Below are 18,760 nucleotides of genomic sequence, written 5' to 3' on the forward strand. Positions count from 1 at the left end.
CCTGTGTAATGATGGGAGTAGTATGGGGGGGGGAAGAGGTCCTGTGTAATGATGGGAGTAGTATGCGGGAGGAGGAGGTCCTGTGTAATGATAGGAATAGTATGGTCCTGTGTAGTATGGGGGAGTATAAACATGTGTAATGATGGGAGTAGTATGTGGGAGGAGGAGGTCCTGTGTAATGATGGGAGTAGTATGGTCCTGTGTAGTATGGGGGAGTATAATCCTGTGTAATGATGAGAGTAGTATGTGGGAGGAGGAGGTCCTGTGTAATGATGGGAGTAGTATGCGGGAGGAGGAGGTCCTGTGTAATGGTGGGAGTAGTATGTCCTGTGTAATGATGGGAATAGTATGCGGGAGGAGGAGGTCCTGTGTAATGATGGGAGTAGTATGCGGGAGGAGGAGGTCCTGTGTAATGATGGGATTAGTAGGGTCCTGTGTAGTATGGGGGAGTATAATGCTGTGTAATGATGGGAGTAGTATGTGGGAGGAGGAGGTCCTGTGTAATGATGGGAGTAGTATGCGGGAGGAGGAGGTCCTGTGTAATGATGGGAGTAGTATGGTCCTGTGTAGTATGGGGGAGTATAATGCTGTGTAATGATGGGAGTAGTATGTGGGAGGAGGAGGTCCTGTGTAATGATAGGAATAGTATGGTCCTGTGTAGTATGGGGGAGTATAAACATGTGTAATGATGGGAGTAGTATGTGGGAGGAGGAGGTCCTGTGTAATGATGGGAGTAGTATGGTCCTGTGTAGTATGGGGGAGTATAATCCTGTGTAATGATGAGAGTAGTATGTGGGAGGAGGAGGTCCTGTGTAATGATGGGAGTAGTATGCGGGAGGAGGAGGTCCTGTGTAATGGTGGGAGTAGTATGTGGGAGGAGGAGGTCCTGTGTAATGATGGGAATAGTATGCGGGAGGAGGAGGTCCTGTGTAATGATGGGAGTAGTATGCGGGAGGAGGAGGTCCTGTGTAATGATGGGATTAGTAGGGTCCTGTGTAGTATGGGGGAGTATAATGCTGTGTAATGATGGGAGTAGTATGTGGGAGGAGGAGGTCCTGTGTAATGATGGGAGTCATATGCGGGAGGAGGAGGTCCTGTGTAATGATGGGGGTAGTATGGGGGAGTAGGGATGTCCTGTGTAATGATGGGCTTAGTATGGTCCTGTGTAGTATGGCGGAGTATAATCCTGTGTAATTATGGGAGTAGTATTGGGGAGGAGGAGGTCCTGTGTAATGATGGGAGTAGTATGCGGGAGGAGGAGGTCCTGTGTAATGGTGGGAGTAGTATGTGGGAGGAGGAGGTCCTGTGTAATGATGGGAGTAGTATGCGGGAGGAGGAGGTCCTGTGTAATGATGGGGGTAGTATGGGAGGAGTAGGGATGTCCTGTGTAATGATGGGAGTAGTATGGTCCTGTGTAGTATGGGGGAGTATAATCCTGTGTAATGATGGGAGTAGTATGGGGGGGGGAAGAGGTCCTGTGTAATGATGGGAGTAGTATGCGGGAGGAGGAGGTCCTGTGTAATGATAGGAATAGTATGGTCCTGTGTAGTATGGGGGAGTATAAACATGTGTAATGATGGGAGTAGTATGTGGGAGGAGGAGGTCCTGTGTAATGATGGGAGTAGTATGGTCCTGTGTAGTATGGGGGAGTATAATCCTGTGTAATGATGAGAGTAGTATGTGGGAGGAGGAGGTCCTGTGTAATGATGGGAGTAGTATGCGGGAGGAGGAGGTCCTGTGTAATGGTGGGAGTAGTATGTGGGAGGAGGAGGTCCTGTGTAATGATGGGAATAGTATGCGGGAGGAGGAGGTCCTGTGTAATGATGGGAGTAGTATGCGGGAGGAGGAGGTCCTGTGTAATGATGGGATTAGTAGGGTCCTGTGTAGTATGGGGGAGTATAATGCTGTGTAATGATGGGAGTAGTATGTGGGAGGAGGAGGTCCTGTGTAATGATGGGAGTAGTATGCGGGAGGAGGAGGTCCTGTGTAATGATGGGAGTAGTATGGTCCTGTGTAGTATGGGGGAGTATAATGCTGTGTAATGATGGGAGTAGTATGTGGGAGGAGGAGGTCCTGTGTAATGATGGGAGTAGTATGCGGGAGGAGGAGGTCCTGTGTAATGATGGGAGTAGTATGGTCCTGTGTAGTATGGGGGAGTATAATCCTGTGTAATGATGGGATTTCTTTTTTAGATAAGTCTATGTATTGCACAAGGTAGGGGAAGAGGCCAAAGAAAATGTTTGCTCAGTCCAATCAATATTAAAGATAGCCCTGAGGGGGTATTAGGCTCTACTCCATTGCACATTGCTGTCAATCTAACTTGCTGACAGAAGAAGACAGCAGAGTGATGACTTCATCAGTCTGAAGAGGCTCCTTCCTTGGGGGCAGTTCATATCTACAGTATGTTCTTCAACTACCTGGAGTTTAGCTTTAGATTATAAAACAGAATAGTCTCTTATAACGTGACAGTAGTCTTCAGTCCTGTTCTGCAAACCGGGCAGCAATTTCTACATTTACAATCTCTTGTAACACAGAAGTCTGATATAATGTGACAGCTCCTGTATAGCTTGTCTGCTGTCCTGTAGCATGATACGTAGATATTTCTTGTTTATTTTGGGTGCAATTTGATCTGAGTAGTAGGTAGGGTTGAGTAGATATGGTAGGGTTGAGTAGCTATAGTAGGGTTGAGTAGCTATGGTAGGATTGAGTAGATATGGTAGGGTCGAGTAGATATGGTAGGGTTGAGTAGATATGGTAGGGTTGAGTAGATATGGTAGGTTTGAGTAAACACAAATAAGGTCATTAGCGGGTCACAGTACCTTCCTGCAGGCTCCGCACAGGTGCAGCTTTACTCACCCGGGACTGTAAGTTCTGCACCTCAGCAAGGTGAACCTTTTCCATGTCCTCAATCTTCTTCTTTTCAACTTCTTGTCGTTTCATAAAGTCCACTTCCCTGTGAAAAAGCAAAAGTAAGGTTACTTATTTTACTGGTGCTGGTGTTCTGGCAGATAGTGTCCTGCCATCATATAGTGTCCGCCCCGTACTGCGCATGCGCAGTACAGAGCAGACGAAGCTTCGGAAAATCTCCGAAGATGAACGGCGCCTGCGCCGTGAGTGGAGGTGGTAGCCCCACCATCCAAGCGGACATAGGGCTGGGAAAATTAAAGGGCCCCTCGCAGGCTCGCTTCGCTCGCCACGCTTCGGGCTCGGCCTCGCTGCGCTCGGCTCTTTTGTATTGCAACTCTATGTCCACTTGGATGGTGGGGATAGAACCTGGACTCACGGCGCAGGCGCCGTTCATCCTCGGCTATTTTCGGAATCTGTGTGTGCTGTGTACTGCGCATGCGCAGTACACAGCGAACACTATCCGATGGGGGACAGTATATGATAGGACACCGGAAGATACCCAATGAATTCTCCCATAGAAGATCAATTGATTTCAAATGTATTCGAACTCCAAGTACAACAATGTAGTATATTGCAGCTTACTGATCCCTAGATGTGGTGGCTGCATTCTTTTTCTCTTTTTTTCAGACTTTTATACTCACCTGGTGATCCTGCCCATAACACACTTCTAGTCCTTTGGGGAACAACACTCCCTCACTGTATTATATCTATACTATATTGTCAAAAGTATTGTGACACCTATCCTTACACGCACATGAACTCTAATGGCATCCCAGTCTTGGTCCATAGGGTTCTATATCAAGTTGGCCTACCCTTTGCAGCTATAACAGTTTCAACTCTTCTGGGAAGTCTGTCCACAAGGTTTAGGAGTGTGTCTATGGGAATGTCTGACCATTCTTCCAGAAGTGCATTTGTGAGGTCAGGCACTGATGTTGGGCGAGAAAGCCTGGTCACCAGTCTCCACTCTAATTCATCCCAAAGGTGTTCCATCAGGTTGAGGTCAGGACTCTATGCAGGCCAGTCAAGTTTCTCCACCCCAAACTTGCTCATCCATGTCTTTATGGACCTTGCTTTGTGCACTGGTCCAAATCATTTGGTGGAGAGGAGATTATGGTGTTGGGTGGTTCTTCAGGAATTGGGCTTGGCCCCTCAGTTCCAGTGAAGGGAACTATTAAGGGATCAACATACCAAGACATTTTGGGCGATTTCATGCTCCTAACTTTGTGGGAACAGTTTGGGGATGGCCCCTTCCTATTCCAACATGACTGCACACTACTGCACAAAGCAAGGTCCATAAAGACATGGATAAGCGAGTTTGGAGTGGAGAACTTGTGAATGAATTACCAGGCCTTCTTTTCAAACATCAGCGCCTGAGCTCACAAATGCACTTCTGGAAGAATGGTCAAACATGCTCATAGACACACTCCTAAACCTTGTTTCCAGAAGAGTTGAAGCTGTTATAGCTGCAAAGGGTGGTCCAAGTCAATATTTAACCCTGCGGACTAAGACAGGGATGCCATTAAAATTGACATGCTTGTAAAGGCAGGTGTCCCAGTACTTTTGGTAATATCGTGTATATTCAACAGCCCAAACAAATCAAATTAGAGGTAAAGCTGAACTCCAGGGATGATATATTTTGCATATCTACATTGGTCCAGCTTGGCACAATGTAAGTATTCATATGTAATACTGTATTGTCAAAGCTGCAAATCATGGTCTGAGCACTGATGGCTGCAATCTTCCAGGTGTCAATTGGCTGCCCTTCTGCAATGTAACCACACGGTCACCATTCAGAGAATGCAAATGAGAAACATTCTCTGATTTTTTGAGGTGCAGAGGAGGGCTGGTGACATCACAATCTCCACATCCTCCAAGCAGGGTATGCTTTGCATTCATGGAGAATACTACAAGATGTTCTCTGAATTGCGGCTGTGCTGAGCGAGCGACCAGTAGCACAGTACCCAGAAGATCACGGCCATCACTGTAGCATCTTGGGTTTCGACAGAGGTTGATCAAGTAGCAAGCTGGGACAACGTAAGTATGCCAAATAAATCAATCAGCCATAATATAATGAGTACCCACCATAACATTATGACCACCCCCAAAATATTGAGAAGGTCTCCCTTTTGCTGCCAAAACAGCCCTGACCCGTAAAGGTATGGACTCCACAAGACCTCTGAAGTTATGCTGTGGTATCTGGCACCAAAGTGTCAGTAGGATCTCCTTTAGGACCTGTAAAGCTGGCCATAGACAGTTTGAATCTCGGCGGGATCAACAGGGGCCAGCTGAGATTTGAACCATGTATGTGCAGGCTGAATGTACCCAACTTGTTTGATCGATAAACTTGGGCACAATCATCCTGTTGGATTTTATATGCGGCTATTACTAGCAGCTATTATAGCCACCAGCAGTAATCACTGTGTTCTCCAGGCATGGGTGGCTCCCCCTGCCCCCTCTACAATAGCTCTGTGGGAGGAATTCCCCTATCAACACTGACTGTTCATGGGGGAATCAAGTGATTTTCTTTCTTGCAACCCATGGTTGCAGGAAAGAAAATAGCTCTATCTATGGCCAGCTTAAGCTGTGAGAGGGGACACCCATGGATCAGACTTCCCATAGTGCCTCCTGGTGTCATCTCTTCCCAGGTAACACATACAGCTGGCCATCCACATAATATAAAAGAAAAAGTAATTAACCAGACCAGGCCACCTTCTTCCTTTGCTCCATGGTCCAGTTCTGGTTCTCACATGCCCATTGTTGGCACTTTTAGCTGCGCAAATTGGTCAGCATGGGCTCCCCGACCGTTCTGCTGCCACACTGCCCCATACACAATAAACTGCAATGCTCCGTGTGTTATGGCACCTTTCTATCAGAACCAGCAATAACTTTTTCAGCAATTTGAGCCACAGTTGCTCTTCTATTGGATTGGACTACACAGGCCAGCCTTCACTCCTCATGTACATCAGTGAGCCTTGTCCACCCATGACTCTGTCACCAGTTCTCCAGTTTTCTTTCCATGGACCACTTTTGATAAGTCCTGACCACTGCAGACTACCAACATCTCACAAGAGGTGCAGTTTTGGAGTTGCCCTGGTCCAGTCGTCTCACCATTACAATTTGGTCCATTCAAATTTGCTCAAATCCTTACACTTGTTCATTTGTTCTGCTTTCAACACATCAACTTCAGGGAGAACACGTTCAATTGATACCTAATATATCCCACCCACTTTCAGGTGCCATTTTAAAACAAGATAATCAGTGTTATTTACTTTACCTGTCAGTAGTCATAATGTTATGGCTAATCGGTGTATATCATGCCTAAAGTTCAACGTTAGGCCTCATACACACTGGGCGTCAAAACCACCACTTTTAAGGACGTTTCACTTTTTGTTTTTACCTCTAAATGCCCCTCCATGTTAGCCTATGTCTCTATGCACACAGACATTTACAGGCAAGGGAAAAAAACAAAAAACAAACATCAATTGCGTGTTCAGGAGGGGAGTGTTTCAGCAGAAAAACTGCCTGATGTGTCTAAGAGCACATAAATGCATTTAGCTCTTGAACATTCATTTCAATGGGAAGAATAAATTGATATTTGGGTCAATGGAATAAATGAACTCCCAAACACCTAAAGCACATAAACAAAATGTGGCTTTAGGCACGTTTCTTAGGCCGTGTACACACGCGGGGACTGTTCGCTCAACTTTGTCCGTCAAACAGTTTCAGCGGACAGTCCGCTCAAAATTAGCATGGACGGACTTGCCCACACACGACGAACGAACAGTCCGCTGAAACCGTGCGCGATGACGTGAACGGCACGTACGACGGGACTAGAAAACGACGTCCTATACACTGCAATGCAACCTTCGGGGTGTAAATTCTTTCTGAGCATGCGCGAGACTTAGTTTGACGAACAAGCCTACACACGGGCGGACTGTCCGCTCAAACCAAGTTTCAGCGGACAGTTTTTCGGAATTTCCGAAAAACTTTGTTCGTCAGACTGTCCGCTGAAACTGTCCGCTGAAAGCCCACACACGAGCGGACTGTCCGCCGAAACACTGTTCAGCGGACAAAGTTGAGCGAACAGTCCCCGCGTGTGTACGCGGCCTTAGGGTCGGTTCACACTGGGGCGACTTGTCAGGCAACATAGCCGCCTGACAAGTAGTGTCCTGTTCTGTACAATGGAACCGTTCTAATCAGAGCGACACAAGTCGCTCCGACTTAGAAAAAGGTTCCTGTACGACTTTGGGGGGCGACTTGAGGTGACTTGCATTGACTTCTATACAGAAGTCGTTTTGCAAGTCGCCACAGAGGTCGCGTCTGGGTCGCCTAAGGCAGTCGTGCTGTAAGTCGTGCTGCCTCAGTGTGAACCGGACCTTACTCCACTTACAGGAGAAAAAGAAGTTCAGAAAAGTGTGCATGAGGCCTTAAATGTACAATAGATTATGCTGTAACCTATTCATACATTGCTTTGTGTTTACATTTTTTGGATTAAGTAAAAAGTTTCATTTAAAAAATAGTTTAAAAAAAACATTTACTATAAGTGTCAATTTGTATAAAATTTGTATCCATTTTCAGCCTGAAAATTTCTTCCCTCCCGCCCCATCAACACGCTCATTCAAATTTTTAATAAAACCTTTCCATTTTCATTACATACAGTGTGATCAGCTCAAACAGGAAATTAGGACCTCACTGGATTCTAAGAGACGTTACATAGTTACATACAGTGCCTTGCGAAAGTATTCGGCCCCCTTGAACTTTTCAACCTTTTGCCACATTTCAGGCTTCAAACATAAAGATATAAAACATTTTTATTTTTTGTGAAGAATCACCAACAAGTGGGACACAATTGTGAAGTGGAACGAAATCTATTGGATTTTTGAAACTTTTTTAACGAATAAAAAAATGAAAAGTGGGGCGTGCAAAATTATTCGGCCCCCTTGCGTTAATACTTTGTAGAGCCACCTTTTGCTGCGATTACAGCTGCAAGTCGCTTGGGGTATGTCTCTATCAGTTTTGCACATCGAGAGACTGAAATTCTTGCCCATTCTTCCTTGCAAAACAGCTCGAGCTCAGTGAGGTTGGAACAGCAGTTTTCAGCTCTTTCCACAGATTCTCGATTGGATTCAGGTCTGGACTTTGACTTGGCCATTCTAACACCTGGATACGTTTATTTGTGAACCATTCCTTTGTAGATTTTGCTGTATGTTTGGGATCATTGTCTTGTTGGAAGATAAATCTCCCTCCCAGTTTCAGGTCTTTTGCAGACTCCAACAGGTTTTCATCCAGAATGGTCCTGTATTTGGCTGCATCCATCTTCCCCTCAATTTTAACCATCTTCCCTGTCCCTGCTGAAGAAAAGCAGGCCCAAACCATGATGCTGCCACCACCATGTTTGACAGTGGGGATGGTGTGTTGAGGGTGATGAGCTGTGTTGCTTTTATGCCAAACATATCGTTTTGCATTGTGGGCAAAAAGTTGGATTTTGGTTTCATCTGACCAGAGCACCTTCTTCCACATGTTTGGTGTGTCTCCCAGGTGGCTTGTGGCAAACTTTAGACGAGACTTTTTATGGATATCTTTGAGAAATGGCTTTCTTCTTGCCACTCTTCCATAAAGGCCAGATTTGTGCAGTGTACGACTGATTGTTGTCCTATTGACAGACTCTCCCACCTCAGCTGTAGTTCTCTGCAGTTCATCCAGAGTGATCATGGGCCTCTTGGCTGCATCTCTGATCAGTCTTCTCCTTGTCTGAGCTGAAAGTTTAGAGGGACGGCCAGGTCTTGGTAGATTTGCAGTGGTCTGATACTCCTTCCATTTCAAAATGATCGCTTGCACAGTGCTCCTTGGGATGTTTAAAGCTTGGGAAATCTTTTTGTATCCAAATCCGGCTTTAAACTTCTCCACAACAGTATTACGGACCTGCCTGGTGTGTTCCTTGGTCTTCATGATGCTCTCTGCGCTTTCAACAGAACCCTGAGACTATCACAGAGCAGGTGCATTTATACAGAGACTTGATTACACACAGGTGGATTCTATTTATCACCATCAGTCCTTTAGGACAACATTGGATCATTCAGAGATCCTCGCTGAACTTCTGGAGTGAGTTTGCTGCACTGAAAGTAAAGGGGCCGAATAATTTTGCACGCACCACTTTTCAGTTTTTAGTTTGCTAAAAAAGTTTTAAATATCCAATAGATTTCGTTCCACTTCACAATTGTGTCCCACTTGTTGGTGATTCTTCACAAAAAATAAAAATTTGATATCTTTATGTTTGAAGCCTGAAATGTGGCAAAAGGTTGAAAAGTTCAAGGGGGCCGAATACTTTCGCAAGGCACTGTAGTTGGTGAGGTTGAAATAAGACACAAGCCCAACCATGTCGATTCTAGAATGTGCAATGTATTCGTTTACACTAAAAAATCTCACTTTTGCTGGAAGTCCTTGATCAGTTTTTTGGCCTTGTTATATTTCTTCTCCAGGGCTTGGTACTGGCTCTGTGTCTCCTTCAGATGTTCATTCACCGTGTGGCACAACGTCTGGGCCTCGATCCAGTAACTCTCCAGCTTCATCATCCTATCTTTATTCTCCTCAATGTTCTGTTGAAGCTGTGTCTTCTCAACCTCCCACCTCACCTTCTCATTCTCTGCCGCTTGGAGCTAGAAAGTTGGGAAATACCATTAGTGGGATGCAGTAAGCAGGATCGGGAGGAAGGAAGAAAGGGAAAAAGTAAGAAAGGAAAGAAGAAACTAAGGAAGGGAGGAAAAAAAGGAGGAAAGACAATGAAAAGGAAAGGAAAGGAGGAAGGAAGGAAAGAAAGAAAGAAAGAAAGAAAGAAAGAAAGAAAGAAAGAAAGAAAGAGAGAGATAGAGAGAGAAAGAGAAAGAAAGAAAGAAAGAAAGAAAGAAAGAAAGAAAGAAAGAAAGAGAGAGAGAGAGAGAGAAAGAAAGAAAGAGAGAAAGAAAGAAAGAAAGAGAGAAAGAAAGAAAGAAAGAAAGAAAGAAAGAAAGAAAGAAAGAAAGAAAAGGAAAAAAAGAAAGAGAGATAGAGAGAGAAAGAGTAAGAAAGAAAGAAAGAGAGAGAGAAAGAGAGAAAGAAAGAAAGAAAGAAAGAAAGAAAGAAAGAGAGAGAAAGAAAGAAAGAAAGAAAGAAAGAAAGAAAGAAAGAAAGAGAGAGAGAGAGAGAGAGAGAGAGAGAGAGAGAGAAAGAAAGAAAGAAAGAAAGAAAGAAAGAAAGAAAGAAAGAAAGAAAGAAAGAAAGAAAGAAAGAGAGAGAGAAAGAAAGAGAGAGCGAGAGAGAAAGGAAGGAAGAAAGAAAGAAAGAAAAAAGAAAGAAAGAAAGAAAGAAAGGAAAGGAAAGGAAAGAAAGAAGGAAGGAAAGGAAAGAAAGAAGGAAGGAAAGAAAGAAAGAAAATAAAAAAAGAAGGAAGGAAGAAAGAAAGAAAAGAAAGAAAGAAGGAAGGAAGAAAGAAAGGAACAAAGAAAAGAAAGAGAAAGAAAGGTAGGAAGGAAAGAAGAAAGAAAGAAAAAAGAGAGGATATAAAAACACAATGCATCATTTTAAATGATAAAGACTATAGAGATAATCAACTAGTCATCAATATTACCTTAATATTGACAGGAAGGGAAAAGCAGCTTTGACAGAAATGACTGATAGGTCTCTCGTTTAATTTCATAAAAATCTTGTCTGTCAGCATTTATTTTAAGGTTTAATTCCACTTTAATAGGCAAATGCCAGCACTTGCAGTTGTTTGAAAGCCCATAAAAAAATATTCTAGCCCTGCTATATGCATGGAATCCCAGACAATTAAACAGGTTTCTTTACAATAAGTACAACCATATTCAGAGTTAGAATTTAATTTGTTTGAGAAAAACTATGAATTTTTCAATTTTTCCATCCTTCTCCTAATTTTCTTGTCGCTAACATTTGAAAATAAACATCAATTTGTGCCCATTATAAAATTGAATGAATGATCTGGAAAAAAGAAAATTCAATGAAAATTTTACTGGAGTATTGCCAGCCTTATAGTCATATCCTCACAATTGGTCCCTTTGCCACACATGCTACAAACTTTTAGATCTGGCAACAACTATGTAGTACAAGGTCCTGTATGATGAGATTCAATGGAGGTAGCTAGGTAGGTTTTCATATATTATAGTTTGGGTAAATCTAAAGAAGATTGTAGAATTATTGGAAACGTTACTATTTGCACTAAAATAAAAAAATATGTAACATACGTTTGCAAAATGTGACAATGAATTAAAGTGTTTGTTCACTAATGCCAGAAGTCTGCCAAGCAAAATAGGTGAGTTGGAAGCTCTGGTGCACGAGGAGAACTATGATCTAATTGGTATTGCTGAATCTTGGCTTCATTCTTCACATGACTGGGCTATTAATATTCCTGGCTATTTTCAAAGCGAGTGTAAAAGAGGACCTAGTTGATGGAGAGTGTGATGAGTCTGTAGAAATATGGGTGGAGCTGTACATGGGTGTGCATACTACAAAGTTTATCATTGGAGTTTATTATAGACCTCCCAGTGTTAATGAGGAGGAGGAGACTCAGCTCCTTGCACAGATGGAAAGGGCTACAAGGGCAGGGACAGTGATAATAATGGGGGATTTTAACTACCCAGAAATTGACTGGAGTAATGGCACTGCTGGGACAGTTAAAGGGCAAGAATTTATAAACCTATTACAAGACAATTTATGGTCCAGTTTATTGAGGCCCTGACTAGGAATGATGCTCTGCTGGACTTGGTAATGTCAAACCATGCAAAGTTTAAACAATATTCATATAAAAGAACATCTGGGTAGCAGTGACCATAACACGATTTAATTTAATGTTAGCTGTAAGCAACAAACACATATGGGAAAGATAAAAACACTTAAATTTAAGAGCAAATTTTCCAAGGTGGAGAGCTGCTCTCCAGGACTTAGACTGGGAGGGGATATTGGCATCAATGGACACAACAGAAATGAGAATTCTTCAAAAAGACTATGCAAACTCACTGCAAAGTATATTTCCATGGGCAATAAGTTTAAAAGGCTAAAAATAAAACCTATGTGGCTCACGGCCAAAGTTAAAATGGCTCTAAATAATAAGAAAAGAACCTTTAAAAAATATAAAAATGAAGGCACACTATCATCATTTAAATGCCACAAATAATATAACAGAATATGTAGAAAGGAAATCAAGGTTGCAAAAATTCAAAATGAACGACAGATTGCAAAAGATAGTAGGACAAACCCCCAAAAATTCTTTAAATATATTAATAGTAAAAAGGTCAGGTCTGAGAATGTAGGCCGTTTACAAAATAATCTAGAGTGGGTGACTGGGTACAAAGAGAAGGCAAATATATTAAATACTTTCTTCAGCTCTGTGTATACAAAGGAGCATGGGGGGGTTCATGTCCATAATGGGGGTGGTATTGGCACTGCCTTAGAAATATTAGACAGAATAAACCCACGGATCTTAAAAGAATTTAGCTCTGTCATTTCAAAGCCATTGTTTCTCATTTTTAGTGACTCGTTAATCACTGGAATGGTACCACTGGATTGGTGCAGGGCCAATGTGGTGCCCGTATTTAAAAAGGGATCAAAGTCTTTACCAAGTAACTATGGACCTGTTAGTTTAACTTCTATAGTCGGGAAGATGCAAATAATTAGTAAGACCTCATCTGGAATATGCAGTTCAGTTTTGGGCACCAGTTCTCAAAAAGGATATTAAGGAACTAGAGAAAGTGCAGAGAAGGGCAACCAAACTGATAAGAGGCATGGAGGAGCTCAGCTATGAGGAAAGATTAGATGAACTGAATTTATTCTCTCTTGAGAAGAGGAGATTAAGGGGGCACATGATCAACATGTAAAAATACATAAGTGGTCCATATAGTGAACTTGATGTTGAGTTATTCACCTTAAGGTCATCGCAGAAGACATGGGGTTTATCGCCTTCGTCTGGATCAACTTCTTCTTAAAGAACTGTGTATATGGGATTGTATGAATATTTTTTGGTTGAACTAGATGGATTTGTGTCTTCTTTCAATCTGGCTATGCAACTATGAATGTAGCACATATGGCGAGTTAGGGGAGGAGTGGGCTGAAGCTCAAAAGTCTTTGCCAAAAGTGGCCTTTTAATGTTAGAATAATCTAAGCTCCAAGGCAACATGAACAGCTGGCTAAGAATATGTGTGGACACCTGAAGGACTGATAGTTTTATTAGGTAATGGTGGTGAAAAATTTACTATATGGTAAACAATGCCATAAAGAGAGAGAGCTTGGCACTTGGATCTTTCAATCATGATTGCATGTCTATGGCAACCTCAACAGTTTTTGGAGACCATAAGATGATCATTATTATTGGGTCCATCACTAGTGGATGAAAACCTTTATTGATGACTGTAAGGCCGCGTACACACGGGCGGACTGTTCGCCCAACCTTGTCCGCTGAACAGTGTTTGGGCGGACAGTCCGCCCGTGTGTGGGCTTTCAGCGGACAGTTTCAGCGGACAGTTGGACGGACAAAGTCTTTCGGAAATTCCGAAAAACTGTCCGCTGAAACTGTGTTTGAGCGAACAGTCCGCCCGTGTGTAGGCTACTTTCGAAATGAGCAAACTGTTCCCGCTCGGAAAGTCCGCCCATTTCGAGCGCGTGTACAGGTAGGCGGGGCCCGCGAAGGAGACGTCGCGGGCTCCGCCGCCTGGAATGGGCTTAAAGGGGAACCCCAACGCCGAAAAAAATCGGCGTGGGGGTTCCCCCAAAGTCCACACCAGACCCTTGTCCGAGCACGCTACCCGGCCGGCCAGGAAAGGGGGGCGAGCGAGCGCGCCCCCCCTCCCGAGCCGTACCAGGCCGCGTGCCCTCAACATGGGGGGTGCCTTGGGGAAGGGGGGGCCGCGCGGCCCCCCCACCCCAAAGCACCTTGTCCCCATGTTGATGAGGACAAGGGCCTCTTCCCGACAACCCTGGCCGTTGGTTGTCGGGGTCTGCGGGCGGGGGGCTTATCGGAATCCGGGAGCCCCCTTTAAGAAGGGGGCCCCCGGATACCGGCCCCCCACCCTATGTGAATGAGTATGGGGTACAATGTACCCCTACCCATTCACCTGTGAAATAAAGTACAAAAAAAAACACAACACAGGGAAAAAATATTTTATTGCACAGCTCCGGGGGTCTTCCGTCTTCGGGGGTCTTCTCGCCGGACTCCTCCGCTATCTGTGTGTAGCTCTTTTACTAGCGGAGGAGTCCGGCTTTCTTCCTCCCCGCCGCCGGCCTCTTCTCCCGACTTCGGGGGGCTTGTCCCCCTCTTCGGTTCTTCTGCCGGGCCACCGCGCCTTCTTGTAGCTCTTTTACAGGCGGTGGCCCGGTCTTCTGTCGCCGCTGCCTTCCGTTCTTCTGTCGCCGCCTTCGGTTCTTCTGCCGGGCCACCGCGCCTTCTTGTAGCTCTTTTACAGGCGGTGGCCCGGTCTTCTGTCGCCGCTGTCGCTGTCGCCGTCGCCGCCTTCCGTTCTTGTTCTTCTTCTTGTTCTTCTCCAGGAGATGTTGACACGTCGCTCTCTCCGGCCGGAATGCCAGAGCCGTGCTGTGCGGTCACTTATATAGTGACAATGGGGCGGTGTCACATGGTATATGTCACATGGGTTGGTCACATGGGTTGATGTCACATGGGGACTATGACATCGTAAGGGGGCGGGGTCACCATGTAACCAACCCATGTGACATATACCATGTGACACCGCCCCATTGTCACTATATAAGTGGCAGCGGAGCGTGTCCCTGGCATTCCGGCCGGAGAGCTCGTCGAGTCAACATCTCCAGGAGAAGAAGAAGAAGAAGAAGAACAAGAAGAAGAACAAGAACGGAAGGCGGCGGCGGCGACAGAAGACCGGGCCACCGCCTGTAAAAGAGCTACAAGAAGGCGCGGTGGCCCGGCAGAAGAACCGAAGAGGGGGACAAGACCCCCGAAGTCGGGAGAAGAGGCCGGCGGCGGGGAGGAAGAAAGCCGGACTCCTCCGCTAGTAAAAGAGCTACACACAGATAGCGGAGGAGTCCGGCGAGAAGACCCCCGAAGACGGAAGACCCCCGGAGCTGTGCAATAAAATATTTTTTCCCTGTGTTGTGTTTTTTTTTGTACTTTATTTCACAGGTGAATGGGTAGGGGTACATTGTACCCCATACTCATTCACATAGGGTGGGGGGCCGGTATCCGGGGGCCCCCTTCTTAAAGGGGGCTCCCGCATTCCGATAAGCCCCCCGCCCGCAGACCCCGACAACCAACGGCCAGGGTTGTCGGGAAGAGGCCCTTGTCCTCATCAACATGGGGACAAGGTGCTTTGGGGTGGGGGGGCCGCGCGGCCCCCCCTTCCCCAAGGCACCCCCCATGTTGAGGGCACGCGGCCTGGTACGGCTCGGGAGGGGGGGCGCGCTCGCTCGCCCCCCTTTCCTGGCCGGCCGGGTAGCGTGCTCGGACAAGGGTCTGGTGTGGACTTTGGGGGAACCCCCACGCCGATTTTTTTCGGCGTTGGGGTTCCCCTTTAAGCCCATTCCAGGTGGCGGAGCCCGCGACGTCTCCTTCGCGGGCCCCGCCTACCTGTACACGCGCTCGAAATGGGCGGATTTGCCTCCGCCTTACGTGGGCGAGTCCGTTCATTTCAAAAGTTGAGCGGACTGTTTGGCAAACAGTTCGCTGAAACAGTCCGCTCGTGTGTGGGCAAGTCCGCTCATGCAAATTTTGAGCGGACTGTTTGCCGAAACTGTTTGACGAACAAGGTTGGGCAAACAGTCCGCGCGTGTGTACGCGGCCAAACAGGCCGTGGCTTTTTTTGGGGGGTTTTTGGAAAATCACAGATGCTTTAGCAATGATGGACAACATATTGGTCTTAATAATAATAATGGGCCAATGACAACCAGACAGGAAACCTACTTCTCAGTCGTTTGCACTGAAATATCCACTTTCATTAGTCTGACCCATTTGGAATGAATCATTTCCTTTTCACATATGGCAGACTCTGTTTTGTCTGTGTTTTATAATTTCCTGATAATAAACATTTATTGTGTCTTCTATTTCTGTCATGCTTAACAGCCTAGAAGGAAATAACGCTATTTGCTTGCGTTCTGCATGTTCGCGTTTATAAAATGCTGCCCTGTAATTAAAAGTGCTGTAAATTTTTCAGCAAGAAGATTGAAATTCATTCAAGAGGATTGAAATAACAGCTAAACATTCGGATGCTGATACTGAATGACTAGCCCTGCTGTGCCAAACCATTAAACTGTTTTCAGATGTAAACTTCTCAATACATTGCAGGCACCACTGAATGTTGAAGGCTGTCCAGGGAAAATGTTAAGGCCTGAAACACACTTTTTCACTGCTGTATGTTGCAGTAATGGTCACGTTAATGCAGCAAATGTTAATGCACCTTTTGTGATTTTGCACACTGCAGTGTCTTTCATTTTGAAAGACACCCAACACACTAAGACAGTGGTTTCCAAACTATGGCCTGGGGGCCAGATACAGTCCTTTGCTTGCCTTTATCTGGCCCTTGTAACACTATTCTTTCCACTGACAGCAATGATGGGGCACTGTTCCTTCCACTGATACCAACACTGGGGCACTATTCCTCCCACTGATGCCAACAATGGGACACTATTCCTCCCACAGTTACCAACAATAGGGCTCTATTCCTCCCACAGTTACCAACAATAGGGCTCTATTCCTCCCAATGATACCAACAATAGGGCTCTATTCCTCCCACTGATACCAACAATGGGGCACTATTCCTCCCACTAATGCCAACAATGGGGAACTATTCCTTGCACCAATACCAATAATGGGGAATTATTCCTCCCACTGATACCAACAATAGCACACTATTCCTCCCACTAATACCAACAATCGGGCACCATTCCTCCCACTAATACCAACAATCGGGCACCATTCCTCCCACTGATACCAACAAAGTGGCACCATTCCTCCTACTGATACCAACAATGAGACACTATTTCTTCCACCATTTCCCACAATGGGGCTCTTTTCCTCCCACTGCAACCAACAGTGTGGCACTATTCCTCACACTAAAACCGAATAACAGGGCATTGCTTACTCCTATTGATGGTTGGGCTATTTCTACTACCACCAGCCACGGTCTCCCCCCCTCCCCCCTTAAACCTGAAGGAAAGAAAACTTTCCCTTTGTTTAGAAAGTTTGGAGACCCCTGCACCAAGACAATACAGCCCCAATACATATGCGTTGCAGCTTACCAAGAAGCATTGTAATGCACCGCTGTATGCCGTGGATGAGCTGTATTGGCAAAAATGGTGCATGTCCATTTTTTTGGCCATTCTGGCGTGTTACCACGAAGCATATTAATGTGCAAAAAAACACAGGTTAACACAATGCACCAGGACACCAAGGTGTGAATGAATCCTAACAAATTTACTCACTAAGGCATTCAGAGTGCAATGGGGACATGCAAAGTGTAGTAAAGCTGGCCATAGATGGATTGCCAGAAGGCTAACAAATGATTGACTTCTGTCGAACGGGCTTTATTTGAGAATTTTCCATGATCAGCAGTTGCAACCAGCTGCTGAACCAGACAAATTTCAATTTTAATCCATCTATGGCCAACCAATGGGCAGCAGACAATGTATTCTGACAGCGGAGAATCCTCAGTGTCAGAATACAATGGCTTTTATTTACTGAAGGCACAAAGATTATGCACTTTGCAAGTGCAGTTGCCTCAGAACTTTTTAAGTGAGGGGAAGCTTCACTTTAAAAAAAGAATACCCCCATACAAAAAACTGCAGTTTTGCTTGCACATGATTGGATGATGGATGTCCGCAGAGCTTCCCCTCATTTACTAAGCACTGGAGAAACAGCACTTACAAAATGCACAGTATATTTGCCTTTAGTAAATCAACCCCACTGTCTCAGCGGGGGGGGGGGGGGGGGGGGAGAATTCCTCCATCCATCTTGATGGCTGAATGAATAAAAAAAGATCCATCTCTGGCCAGTTTTGGTGTGCTGTGATAACAGAGAATGGTCGCTAGCTGTGGGGGCAGTACCAGAAATAGGCTGTTTGGCTGATCAAATAAAAGACCAATACAATCATCCATGACTGATTCAAAATCAGTAAAATGGAGAGGCAAACCTGATTTTACAGCATCCTAAAACCTTGATCAAGCAAGAGCATTTCATTGGTTCCATCCAGGAATGGGCATTTGTAAGAATTCACCTGAAAAAATGTATATGGCAGTTCCTTACAATAGAAGAGGTGGCCCATCTTGCCTATCTTTGCTCTGTTCAGTCTCTTCAGCCTCCATTAGTCTCTTCATCGTGCAACACTCTTGGCAGTGTCAGATGCCTGTGTCCTGCTGTATTCTGTAGCTTCATCCTTCCACAAAGAAAGCATGCTCTACTGCAAATTACCTGGGAGACTGGGAACCGGGGCTCTGGTGCCCCAAACACCTTTGAAACAGTGGTGGCCCATAATGCAGGACGCACGGGCTCCTATCCATGCGTCTGGCCCCCTTACATGCTGTTTTTTTTTTTAATCTACATGGATACAAATAGTTTTTTTTTTAAGCACCTGATTAAAGCCAGAGGCTCTTATAGGCTTCAAAAAAGGGTGGGATCTGTACCCCAAACCCACCCAGTTGTGTGACAATAGTGAAATAATACTCGCTATTGTCATCCTTAATCTCTTCCCAGCCAATCAGGAAGCGCGTCCTAAGACCCATCACCCAATTGGCCGAGCGGAGAAGCGACCCTACTGGCCGCCAAGGAGGAAGAGGGAGAAGAGGCAGGGGAAGCCGCCATGAAGCACCAGGAGGAGGAGAAGGAAGCGCTGCCCATGACCTACATGAG

General features: G+C 45.3%; 1 protein-coding gene across 7 annotated transcripts in view; it reads right to left on the reverse strand.

The window, feature by feature from the left end:
* Nucleotides 1-18,760, reverse strand: part of PPP1R9A (protein phosphatase 1 regulatory subunit 9A) — a 368,034-nt gene that overhangs the window by 117,999 nt on the left and 231,275 nt on the right. For all 7 annotated transcript variants that reach the window (XM_077490762.1, XM_077490767.1, XM_077490765.1 and 4 more), the window contains exons 9-10: nucleotides 9,334-9,563; nucleotides 2,857-2,953 (exon numbers count right to left, since the gene is read on the reverse strand). In XM_077490762.1, the coding sequence (XP_077346888.1) occupies nucleotides 2,857-2,953; nucleotides 9,334-9,563 (327 nt within the window). The remainder of the gene's footprint in view (nucleotides 1-2,856; nucleotides 2,954-9,333; nucleotides 9,564-18,760) is intronic.

This window comes from Lithobates pipiens, unplaced genomic scaffold (assembly GCF_037356315.1).
Source record: "Lithobates pipiens isolate NorthernLeopardFrog02 unplaced genomic scaffold, aLitPip1_a1.2 Scaffold_19, whole genome shotgun sequence".
Lineage (NCBI taxonomy): Eukaryota > Metazoa > Chordata > Amphibia > Anura > Ranidae > Lithobates > Lithobates pipiens.